General features: G+C 35.7%; 1 protein-coding gene across 1 annotated transcript in view; it reads right to left on the reverse strand.

The window, feature by feature from the left end:
* LOC133173141 (protein prenyltransferase alpha subunit repeat-containing protein 1-like) overlaps positions 1-13182 on the reverse strand; it is a 71350-nt gene that overhangs the window by 27987 nt on the left and 30181 nt on the right. Inside the window, exon 2 of the mRNA XM_061308084.1 lies at positions 4509-4678. Coding sequence (XP_061164068.1) covers positions 4509-4678 — 170 coding nt within the window. The remainder of the gene's footprint in view (positions 1-4508; positions 4679-13182) is intronic.

Raw genomic sequence — 13182 nt, forward strand, 5'->3', positions numbered from 1 at the left:
AATATTTTTTCATATGTTGGTTGTTTCCATGGTATACACTAAACCTACTACGCAAACTGACTTTCAGCATTTTTTTTTTTTTAAATCTTTAGTTATTTCTAAATATTTCTTCACTTTTGAAGTGGGTAGCGGCAGTTCTATGCATGTCCAATTTCGCTGCCGTATATTAAGTAAATAATTTAAAAATGATTTGAATTAAAGATAATAGACCATACTTAAACGATGTACAATAAAAACAATCATTGAAGGCATTCAAAAATTAAGGACAACAATAGGTGTGTACCTGTGTATTTAAGTTTTTTTTTTGATAAGTTTTTGATAAAAATATATACTCCAAAATAAAAAAAAATATACATCCGAGTAACCGAGTACCATTTTTAACATTCGATACTCGGACGTTCGATCGAGTACCCGGTTAACCGGGTACTCGTTGACATCCCTTATATATATATATATATATATATATATATATATATATATATATATAGTCAAACTTGTTGAATCTGGATGTTGTGCATTCCAGCATGTTGTTCACTCCGGCGTAATAATTTAGTCCCTTGAATTTTCTTTATAATTTATGTTTAATAAATTTTGTTCAATCCAGATCTTGCCTATTCTGTAAACCGGCCGCTATTTAAAGAACTAACTGCTCATAATTAGTACAAATTATCTACTCTAATCCGGCCACTTATTTTTAGTCCCCTACCGGTGAAACCGGAGGGGACTATAGTTTCCTCTGAGTCTGACCGTCCGTCTGTCCGTCCGTCTGTCTGTCTGTCTGTCCATCTGTCTGTCTGTCCCTCTGTCTGTCTGTCAGTCTGTCCCACTTGGTTTTCCGCACTTTTTTCCTAAAAACTGTCAATACAGGATAGATTATTAATGGGACAATAATTACCCCACGCGAGAATTCTCTAATGACCAGCGGGCACAGGTAACAAGCATTCTGAGAGTATTGCATTAGCAATACTAGTCCCCTACTGGCAAGTGTAATCTGGTTCCCGTTAAGAATTGAAAATGCCATAATTCCGTCAAAAATTAATAAAGCGGGACGAAATGCAAACTTGATCTATAACTAATCAAGGTAAAGCTACATACCAAAAATCACCTCAATATCTACAAGCGTTTAGAAGAAAATTGCGGAAAACCCTTAAAAATTGAAAAGGCTGTAATTCCGTCAAAAATCAATGAAGCGGAACGAAATGCAAACTTGATCTGTAACTCATCAAGATACACTCACATACCAAAAATCAGCTCAATATCTGCAAGCGTTTAGGAAAAAAGTGCGGAAAACCAAGTGGGACAGACTGACAGACAGACAGAGGGACAGACAGACAGACAGACAGATGGACAGACAGACAGACGGACGGACAGACGGACGGACAGACTCAGAGGAAACCTATAGTCCCCTCCGGTTTCACCGGTAGGGGACTAATAATTCAATGAATTATAACCTGTAATTAGCTGGGCAGGCATAATTATTCAAGATATAAGTTCAACACAGGCATAATTAGTCAAGATATAAGTTCAACACAATCAAAGGTGATAATTACCAGTACCTAGATACAGGGTTTGAAGTTAGAGAAGACTCTCAAGCTACCAGAAATGAATGATGGACAATATCGATATTTATATTTGGCCTTAGTTTCCCTTTGTGTCTACAAGTAAATCATACTGATCTTGTATCTTGGTCACCAAGTCCATTTCACCAGAATGAACTTTGTGAAAAGAAAAAAAAAAAAGTTGAAAAATATAGTTTGTATCTTAATTGGTAGTCACAGCTAGTATACATTTATTGTCACTTATTATGTGGCTTTCTTTGAAACCTAATGACTTCTTTTAATATTTTTTTTCTACTCTCTTCAATTGATTTAATAACTGTCTTGTCAAGAAGTTTTCTATTTAAAAAAAATTACTTAATATGTCTATCAATCACCATTGAATAAACATTTAAAAAAAAATGGTAAGATATATTTTAATTAGAATGTAACATTATAAATTTAAAAAAAAAACTCTCAGTGACCTTGACTTGTTTCAGATTCAATAATAAAAAGAGATAATCAGATCCAGCATCTGCAAGTCCAGTAGTGTGCATCCTCAGATGTATCATCCATGCAAGTTTAGTCAATATAGGGCTTATAGTTACTCGGAAAATAGACCTGCTCCAAAAACTTTAACCTGGGGCCATCTTTAAAAAATTGTTTGGTTGCCCTCTCCCGACCGACTGGCTAAAAATGGCCCAACTCAAAACTTTTTTTAACCTCCAGGAAGCAATTATTTTTTTTTATGTATTCTGGACCATAAATTATAAAAAATTTAGCATTGAAATTGAAATTTTCTGAGAAAGTTTTTTTTTTACCTACTTACCGACCTAATTTTTTCACCTTGAGTCAGGAGAGGGCAAGCAAACATTATTTTAAAGGTGGCCTGGTCACTCATCCGGAAAATGTATGTCAGATCCAGCATCCGAAGCAAGTCCAATAGTGTGCATCCTTAGATATATCATCCATGCAAGTTTGGTCAATATAGGGCTTTAAGTTACTCCAAAAACTTTAACCTAGTCACTCATCCGAAAAATGTAGGTCAGATTCAGCATCAGAAGCAAGCCTAGAAGTGTCCATCTTTAGATGTATCATCCATGCAAGTTGGTCAACATAGGGCTTTAAGTTACTCCCCCAAACTTCATTGAGGTGAGCTAAAAAGGAAACACTACATAAACAAGAGGCCCAGGGGCCACATAGCTCCCCCCCCCCCCCCCCGAACCACTTTTTTATTTTCCTATATATTCCTATGTAAAACTTTGATCGCCCATTGTGGCCCCACCCGACCCCCCGGGGGTCATGATTTGAACAAGCTTGAATCTACACTACCTGAGGATGCTTCCATGTAAATATGACCAATCATGGCTTTGCTGTTCTTGAGAAGAAGATTTTTAAAGATTTTTCCTATATATTCCTATGTAAAACTTTGATCGCCCATTGTGGCCCCACCCGACCCCCAGGGGTCATGATTTGAACAAACTTGAATCTACACTACCTGAGGATGCTTCCACATAAGTTTCATATTTTCAAGCACAGTGGTTCTTGAGAAGAAGATTTTTTAATGATGCCATTAATTTTTCACGAATTCTTAATTATCTCCCCTTGGAAGAAGGCGTGGCCCTTCATTTGAACAAACTTGAATCCCCTTTACCCAAGGATACTTTGTGGCAAGTTTGGTTGAAATTGGCCCAGTAGTTCTGGAGAAGAAGATGAAAATGTGAAAAGTTTACAACAACGACAACGCCAACGACAACGACGACGACGACAGACAACAAATTTTGATCAGAAAAGCTCACTTGAGCCTTTGGCTCAGGTGAGCTAAAAAGTTAATCTATATTACGATGTAGCATTTTAAGTAGCTACATAGGTCTATATAGTGACTATCGAATTAGCTGCAATGCTATTGATTGTCGGCATCACCAACCTTCCAACGATGATTTTTCAATCGTCTGCAACTATCACTGTATCACTAACTGTGATTTGAACAAAATGAATCTTCACTACCAGAGGATGCTTCCACATTAAAATGATTCATCAGGGCTTTGATTTCCTAAGAAATTTCAACAATTTTTCCCTTTATAATCCCTATTATGGCCCCACCCTACCCCTTAGGGACCATGATCTGAACAATTTAGAAACTACACTGCCTTAGGAAGCTTCTACAAAAGTTTTAGCTTTTCTGGTTTAGTAGTTCTTAGAAGATTTTTAAAGATTTTTCCAATATATTTCAATGTAAAACTTTTAATTCCCTATTGTGGCCCCATCTTACCCCCTGGGAACCATGATCTGAACAATTTAGAATCTCACTACCTTAACAAGCTTTCACATAAGTTTCAGCTTCTCTGGTTCAGCGGCTCCTGAAAAGAAGGTTTTTCTTAAAGATTTTTCCTATATATTTCAATGTAAAAATTTTATTCCCTTTTGTTATTTCATCCTACCTTTGACAAGATTTGAATAATTCAGAATCTACACTACCTCAGAAACCTTCCAAATAAGTATCAGCTTTTCTGGCCCAATGGTTCTTGAGTAGAAGATTTTTAATGACCCCATCCTATTGTTGTCTTTTCTTGAGTCTCTCCCCTTGGGAGGGGGCTTGATCCCTCATTATAACGACTTAGAATTCCCTTTACCCAGGGATGTTTTTACCAACTTTGGTTAAAATTGGCCCAGTGGTTTTTCAGAAGAAGTTGAAAATGTGAAAAGTTTACAGATGGACAGACAGATGATTCCATTGAAATCAAACATCCAATCGATGAGTAATATGACAATCAGCATACAAAATTTTAGCACGCCCCATCAAGCAAACTGTCATGCTGTTAATAAAACAATAATATGTCAAAGTCTGGTCGATTTTCTGGTCTGCAAAATATTACTGCATGTTGAGGTTGATTAGCTTTCTTAACCAGGTTACCCTTCATCAATCAATATTTATCAATTTCTTTTTCAATGGACCCTAGCCATTTAACATACCTATGAACTTTGTTTGTGGCAAGTTTTTTTTCCAAGAGATGAGCCGATGATAAGCATACTGAAAAAGAATCTTGATACTCCATGATTCAATCCCCAACTTATGCTCCTGTAAAACTAAGGGACTTCTGTTGTGTTTGGGTTCTTGAACTGGCAGGAAGTCATACTCATCTCTGAAAATCAGAAGAAGAAAGATCTCTCTGTACATAAAGCCTGAACTTCTTGAAGCCTAAACTTTATGTTAACACCTGCAAAATGCACATGATAAGAGTATGACTGATATTGCTTGTCAGTCAAGTGATAATCATGGTCACTATACATGGTTATTTACACTGGTTGTTAAGTACGCATTTGGACTGTCAAACATAATACATGTGGGTGTAATATATGCGGTCGCAAGAGTTACCGAGAAAAATTTACATGGCCATCATTACTAACATCGAGTTGTTCCCTTTTGAAAAGGTCAAGAAGTTTCCACACATGAACAAGAAAAATAAATTAGAAATAATTACAAACAAACAAAACAAAACAGAAAGAATTAATACTGTTCATCGATAGGATTGCTAAATATAACTGCGATCTGCACAGTCAAAAGCGGGATCTACTTATCTTTTTCTGCGTGGGGAGAGTTGACAATTAATTCAATAGGTATGTTTGTAGTGACTACGAGTTTGTGTAATCTTTTGGACTAATTATTTAAAATTAAGAGAGACATATAGTACATAAAATAAAATGAAAATGAGTATCAATGTTTTGAAGCTTTAATTGCGTGACATTGCTATATAATACTTAATATGAAGATGCATTTTTCATTGCACAATTAACAAGAGGCCCATGGGCTACATTGCTCACCTGAACACAATGGCTAGGTAAAAGCACAAATCAATTCAGTGTTGAAAAGTTTACGGGGGGCTTTAATTTTAAACTACCTGAGGATGCTTTCATATCAATATAACAAATGGCCTTGCTGTTCTTGAGACGAAGATTTTTTCCTCTTTATTCTTATGTAAAACTTAGATCCCCAATTATGACCCCATCCTACCCCCGGGGGTCATGATTTGAACAAACTTGAATCTACAATACCTGAGAATGCTTCCATTTCAATATGACTAAACAAAGCTTTGCTGTTCTTAAGAAGAAGATTTTTTAAGTTTTTTCCTATATTTCTATGTAAAACTTTGATCCCCCCTTGTGGCCCCACCCTACCCCCAGGGGTCATGATTTGAACAAATTTGAATGTATACTACCTAAGGATGCTTACATATCAATATGACTAAACAAAGTTTTGCTGTTCTTGAGAAGAAGATTTTTAAAGATATTTTCCTATATATTTCTATGCAAAAAATTGATCCTCCATTGTGGCCCCGCCCTTCCCCCAGGGGTCATGATTTGATCAAACTTGAATCTACACTACCTGAGGATGCTTCCATATAAATATGACTCATCAAGGCTTTGCTGTTCTTGAGAAGAAGATTTTTAAAGGTTTTTCCTATATATTTCTATGTAAAACTTGGATCCTCCATTGTGGCCCCGCCCTACCCCCGGGGGTCATGATTTGCACAAACTTGAATCTACACTACCTGAGGATGCTTCCATATAAATATGACTCATCAAGGTTTTGCTGTTCTTGAGAAGAAGATTTTTAAAGGTTTTTCCTATATACAGGTGACTCTCGATCTCTCGAAGTTCAAGGGACCGCAAGAAAAGTTCTCGAGATCGAGGGGTTCGAGAGATAGAAAGTGAATAAAATCCATAATTTTCAGTTCCGATCATCAATGTTCTACTATTATAAATACCGGAAGTATATGTTGATAACGTCATTGCACGTTTTCATTCGTGTTTACAGGTAATTCACTTGATTTCAACAACAATGATCGTATTTTGAATAAATAAAACTATCTCTTTAAGTTCCAATATTTATTTGTTCTCATTTCATGATTACATGAAACCTGAATAACAATCGTCAGTGTGGCTACCCCCCGAGGTTGACCGGGTCCTTCACCAGAATTCTCGTATTAAATCGGTATTTAATTCTTGAGATAGGATTTCTCGTGCATGTTTGTCATACTGGGATTAGGTAGACTCTAATAAAACTTCATAATCTATGGAAAATTATTGACATGTCTCTTCAATTATTTTCTAAAAATTATCGTCTCACTGTCTTCAAAGTCAAAATAAGTTGTGAAGCAATTCGTTTATAATTTACCAATTATAATCAATTATTATATCAACACTCTGATGCTCACAGGTATAGTGTTATCTTTATAAACACCCAATTAACACCTCCATGCCAGCCTCAGGCGGTCACTGTTATCCAGACAAGTCCAAGCTGCATTAATTTTACACTTGATAGGGTTGTACGCAATCGAAACTTCGAGAGATAGAGAGTAAAAAACAATGAAATGTGTGTAACGGGACCCAGTTCTTGGTTTGAGAGATAGAGAACTTCGAGAGATCGGAAGTTTAAGAGATCAGAAGTAAATTTGCTTAGTTATACAGAGGAAAAAAAACGGGACCGGAGGTTCACTTTGAGAGATCGAGAACTTCAAGAGATCGGAGTTCGAGCCATCGAGAGTCACCTGTATTTCTATGTAAAACTTGGATCCTCCATTGTGGCCCCGCCCTACCCCCGGGGGTCATGATTTGAACAAACTTGAATCTAAACTACCTGAAGATGCTTCCACATGAGTTTCATCTTTCCTGGCCCTGTGGTTCTTGAGAAGAAGATTTTTAAAAGATGCTATTAATTTTTCACTAATTCTTTATTATCTCCCCTTGAAAGAGGGCGTGGCCCTTCATTTGAACAAACTTGAATCCCCTTCACCCAAGGATGCTTTATGGCAAGTTTGGTTGAAATTGGCCCAGTAGTTCTGGAGAAGAAGTCGAAAATGTGAAAAGTTTACAGACAGATAGACGGACAGACGGACTACAGACAAAATGTGATCAGAAAAGCTCACTTGAGCTTTCAGCTCTCAAATTTTGTGACCATATGCGCAGGGGTATTTTACGCTGTTCTAAGCTTACCACATACGTAGTGTAAATTTCCCCCTTGCCTAAATAACCACTTTTACAGTAATTGACAAACTAGCCATCCATGCTACATGAAAATCTGGGTCATTTATTATCGTTTTACTAACAGCATGACAGTTTGCTTGATTAGTCTAGACAAACTCCAAAAACAGCATTTCTGGAAGTAAGAAATTGAGACTGAAAATGACTCTGAAAAAAAGAGTCCGCACATGCGCACACACACACAAAAATGGCGATTTTTTGGCAAAAATGATGGGTCTACAAAAACTGTCTGTGCAAAGTTTTGGAAAGTATGGCAATTATGCCAGTACTCAGACATGCTACATGAAAGACATCGGAAGAGATCATATTTGTCAGATTTTTTATTCTATTTGCAAAAAAGGAGATATTTACTTTCAAAGTTGATGTTTAAGTCAGATCAATTACAGAGAAAATGATACGTTTGAGAAGTAAATATGCATAATAAAAGGGATATATATGCAAAATGGGACAATATATATTGTAGCTGTTAAAAACTTGACTGAATTTTACACATAAATTAGCATTCCAGTGTTTTAATTGTGTATGACACCTGAATTGAATGCGCAAGTTCTTTCCATCGTTATTTACTGATTTTTTAATCACAAACAGATACTATTAACATGGCCGTAGCAACCGGGGGGGGGGGGGGGGGGGGGGCGTGCCCCCCCAATAATTTTGCCGATATATAGATTACTATAGTAAACATAGATAATGTGTGCTTGTGCCCCCTCAATAAAAACGTCTGATGACCTTTTTTGCTTGTTAAGGAATTTTGGTAGTTGATGTTTTTTTTGTTTTTTTGTTTTTTTTGTTTTTCTTCTAATAAACTGTACAGCCTACCACTTCTATTTGAAGTATCCTGTATATTTAGATAAAGCCTTGAAATTCCAAAGGTAGGTCATCATGACCTACATTTTAGACAAAACACTCTGAGAACCCAAGATGATTCTAAGCCAATTAGTACAATAAATATTTATATAAAGCCACAGAATTTCAAAAGTAGGTCATGTTGACTTACTTTTCAGTTGACATACTCTGAGGACCCAAGATGCAACAACTGACAAAGTTTGATGATTCTAAGCCAATTAATACCTAAAATATTTAATTATAACCATAAAATTTCAAAAGTAGGTCACAGTGACCTACTTTTCAAATGAAATACTTTAAGGACCCAAGATGCATCAACTGACAAAGTTTGATGATTCTAAGCCAATTAGTACCTTAAAAAATATTTAATCAGGTCACAGTGACCTACTTTTCAGTTGACATACTCCAAACTCCCAAGATGCATCAGCCAACAAAGTTTGATGACTCTAATCAAATTAGTTCCCAAAAATATTTAAATATCGCCATTAAATTCCAAAAGTTGTTCAGAGTGACATACATTTAGGTCGACATATGAATCGGACCCAAGATTCATCAACTGACAAAGTTTAATGATTCTAATCCAATTAGAGCCTGAAATATTTAAATAAAGCCATAAAATTTCAAAAGTATGTCACGTTGAACTACTTTTCAGTCAACTTACTCCGAGGACCCAAGATGCATCAACTGACAAATTTGATGATCATAGGCCTTAAATTGTTCAAAATATGCCTCTAAATCATTTTTAAAAAGAATGGCCGCAAAATTTAAAAAGTAGGACACTGTGACCTACTTTTGAGTCAACATGATATGAGGTCCTTAGATGCATCAACTGACAAGATTTGATGATCCTGGTCATTATAGTAAGCAAAATATCAACATTTTAATAAAATGTAATTTTTGGTCAACTTTGAAGTGACCTTGAGACCACGCCCTTTGCCTCAAGGTAAATCCCCGTGCAAATTTTAATCTGCAACATATCCTCATCCTTTTGTGTAAGTTAGGTGATAATCTGCCCTGTGGTTCTTCAGAAGATTTTTTAGCAACCAGTACTTTTGGTTTTATTTACCTTATTATCTCCCTTTGTTTAAGGGTCACAACCTTAGTTTTAGTATAAACGGGAGCCCTTGGGCCAAGGATACCCTGTGGCAAATTTGACAAAAATTGGCCAAGGGGTTCTTGAGTTATGGCCCATATTCTAAAAAGTTTACGCACACCGCACAAATGGCCATAGCATAATAGCTCTTTGAGCCTTTGGCTCAGAAGAGCTAAAAATTGAAGAATATATATAGCTATATCTTCTATAATTGCCTTCAGGAATATTTATAATCAGGTCTATTGACCATGCAGTAAGTGAATCCTCTCAGTTACTAGCTAGATTAAGTGGTCATTTTCAAAATGCTTTGGAAGCTTAGCAATTCGCCTTGATCAGGTCGAGGAAACTATTTTCTGTGACGTCAGAATAAATTTACATGCTTAATGAGGCACCCAACGTGACTGGCAAACCGACCAATCAGCTAAATGAGTTGCATTATGGGTTACTACATAAAATACTACATGTACGTTTTGAAAAGGCCAGTTTTTGAAATCGCTCTCGGAAAGATGTGATGCATTTTTGCAAGCATTTTACACACTTAATTAATATAATATGTACATCATTATCTACTAGTTCCATGCTCACATTTACATACGTTTTAAAACGGTAAAATTTGGGTTTTCTTCACTCCATTGTATAAGTCCGTTTCTTGACAATAGCCTGGCAGTTTTTCCCGTGCTGTACTATCAGTCAGTATGAATTTCACGTGACTATTCCCTAGTCCAAAAGAATCGACTCTGAGGTGTACTCACGTATTGTCATTGTTTACTACGTATACAACTTCTATATATATGCTACTCAATTCACGTTCTATGATCAATGTACATGAGAATTAAAATACCGTACAGCAATAGACTTATGTTTTTTTATAACTGCATTAACTTCTAATTTCTAGTAAACAAATAAAAAAGTAACAATGAATACATAACACCAGTAGCATGGCAAATTTACGAATATCAAGTTATAAAAACTGGGTTCTTATTTACTTGTGAAGACTTTGTGAGCGGTATTTCAACGTACTATTTAACACGGAAAATTGACTTTATTTGTTAATGTGAGCATGGAAAATCTTAATTAGTACCTATTCTTCCTGTTTTTCACAAAAACATTAAAAATAATTATTAGTTGACTTTCCTGCAGTCATTTGAAATCGCGTCCTAAATTTGCTTGACCCACGTGTTTGTAGTAAAATATAAACATGTAGTAGACCATCATGCTTTTCGGCTCATTCATTGGATTGGACAATTGCTCGCTGTAAGCACCTCTGTGCGCAATGACAACAATATCCATATATGGTAGATTCCTCGACCTGTTGATACATATCCTGAGGAAAATTACTAAAGGTTCATTTTCTTCAGTGTGACATTTTTGTTTCAACATTTTGTTTTCCTTGTAAATCTGATGTACTATTTCTAAAAATCATAAAAAAACCAAGAGGCCCAAGGGCCTTAACGGTCACCTGAGTACAATACAACAATTTAGAGGATGCATAAACTGATAAATGAAGCTTTGTTACCCAAAAGCAAGAAAATAGTATGATTTGCATCAACAAAATAATTGGTCTAGTATCTATCTGTCCCCCATTTATCACTATTACCATGCAGACTATTAACAAACAGTCTATTTTTTAACCCCATATTATTACTTCTCACATTGGCCTCTCTTGGCCTTTGAAGAACAATTAAAAAAGATAAGTTTTTTATGTCTCAATTTTATTCATCTATTATTTCCAAGTATACCTGATCATTAAAACTATGAAAGTACTCTTTGTATTATACAATATATATTCTTGCATAATTCTCTTATTCTATTAAGCATTCAAATACATTATTTACAGTGATTTATTATCAAAGGTGAATGGCAAAGGGGAATAACTTTGCTCAGCAGAATACAAGTTATAGAGCACTGGCCAGGACCAGAACACTTGATTAAATGGTCCAGGTGTTCAAAATGCTGGTAAAAATACCCTTGCATATTAAGACTTTTCTCTGTTTGCCTCAAATATGCCAATTAAGCATAGAAAATTTTCAAAGAAATGCATTTTCACTATATTATTAAATAAACAAAGCCCCATCCTTACACCAGAACATCTGACCCATTGGCTCTGGAATAAGCACATTTGCTCATCATAACTATACACTTGTTTCTTTGCTTTATAACCATAGTAGAAAAAAATATTTTGAAAGAAATTATGCATTTTCACTATATAATCAATAGAGCCCCCCAGGCCCCTTCACCAGAATCCCTGACCCTGGGGCCATGAATTTCACAATTTTGGAAGAGGCATTCTTCCTTATCATAACCATGCACTTCCTTTGTTTGAAAAATACCCAGGGGCTGAGAAGAAAATTTTGAAAGAATTTATGCATTTTCCCTATATAATCAATAATGGAGTCTCAACTAAATTTTATATGTCTGAATTATTTTTTTTTTAATTTAAGGACCCTCTATACACTGATGAAAAATGTTTTTTTGGACTTTGAGAAAATTATATAGCGTAAAGGAGGATGTTTTGAAATTAACTAATTCATTTTTAATATAGGGAGCGTGCCTTTTTTATCCAGGAAAAATCTTCAAAGATAATGAAGTAATTATAAATAAAATTCACTTTTGCTTTCTCAAATGGAGAAAATACATGCAAATAAAGTTTTCAACTAATCTATCTTGGTCTAATATGGTGTTTAGAATACTTGGATTTATTTTAAATTATGTCATACAGTGCAGGTTAAAATTTATTCTATTTCTATATCAAATGATGGGTCAGTCTAACTACACAAAAGTACCCTGAAATTAGGGTGGAGTGTAGAGAGGGTCCTTAAATTGCCCATTTCCAAATTCATATAAAAGTCTTTACGGAAATATTGACTATGAGTTCATTCAATTTTTTTCTCATTCTGATTTGAATTTTATCTTAATCACATATGCAACTGAAATTGTTCTAAATGTAATAGACTAATGCAATTTAGCGTTAAAGGAATACAAAATCTATTTGAACACTTGGAAAATAAATAAACCAGCAATGCAGTGATGATTATTACGAAAATGAAATATTATTTGTAAATTCCCGCTAAGAATCACCAACGTCTAAAAAATTTTGAAAATCTTTTTATAGTAAAGCCAATGCAAGAATTTCATGACAATCTGTCAAAAGAATTTGTTCATCGTTGGCCAATGCAGACATTGCACGAATATCTAAAGGGCCAATGTAGGCATTGGGACTCTCTTTCACTCAATGGGCAATGCAGTCATTGCCTGACTCTCCAAAAGGTCAATGCGGACTTTGTACGACTATCTCAAAGTCCAATGCAGGCATTGGGCGACCCTCATGAGAGCCAATGCAGGCATTGAGAGACTCTCTCAAGGTCCAATGCAGGCATTGGGCAACTCTCTCATAAGAGCCAATGGAGGCATTGGGTGACTCTCTCATAAGAGCTAATGGAGGCATTGGGTGACTCTCTCATAAGAGCTAATGGAGGCATTGGGCGACTCTCTCATAAGAGCTAATGCAGGCATTAGGTCACTTCTCAAGGTCCAATGCAGGCATTGGAAGAGTCCCTCAAGGTCCAATGCAGGCATTGGAAGAGTCTCTCAAGGTCCAATGCAGGCATTGGGAGTATCTCTCATAAGAGCCAATGCAGGCATTAGGCGACTTCTCAAGGTCCAATG

This window comes from Saccostrea echinata, unplaced genomic scaffold (assembly GCF_033153115.1).
Source record: "Saccostrea echinata isolate AGI-Se365-2 ecotype Australia unplaced genomic scaffold, CSIRO_AGI_Sech_v1 ptg000002l, whole genome shotgun sequence".
Classification (NCBI taxonomy): Eukaryota; Metazoa; Mollusca; class Bivalvia; order Ostreida; family Ostreidae; genus Saccostrea; species Saccostrea echinata.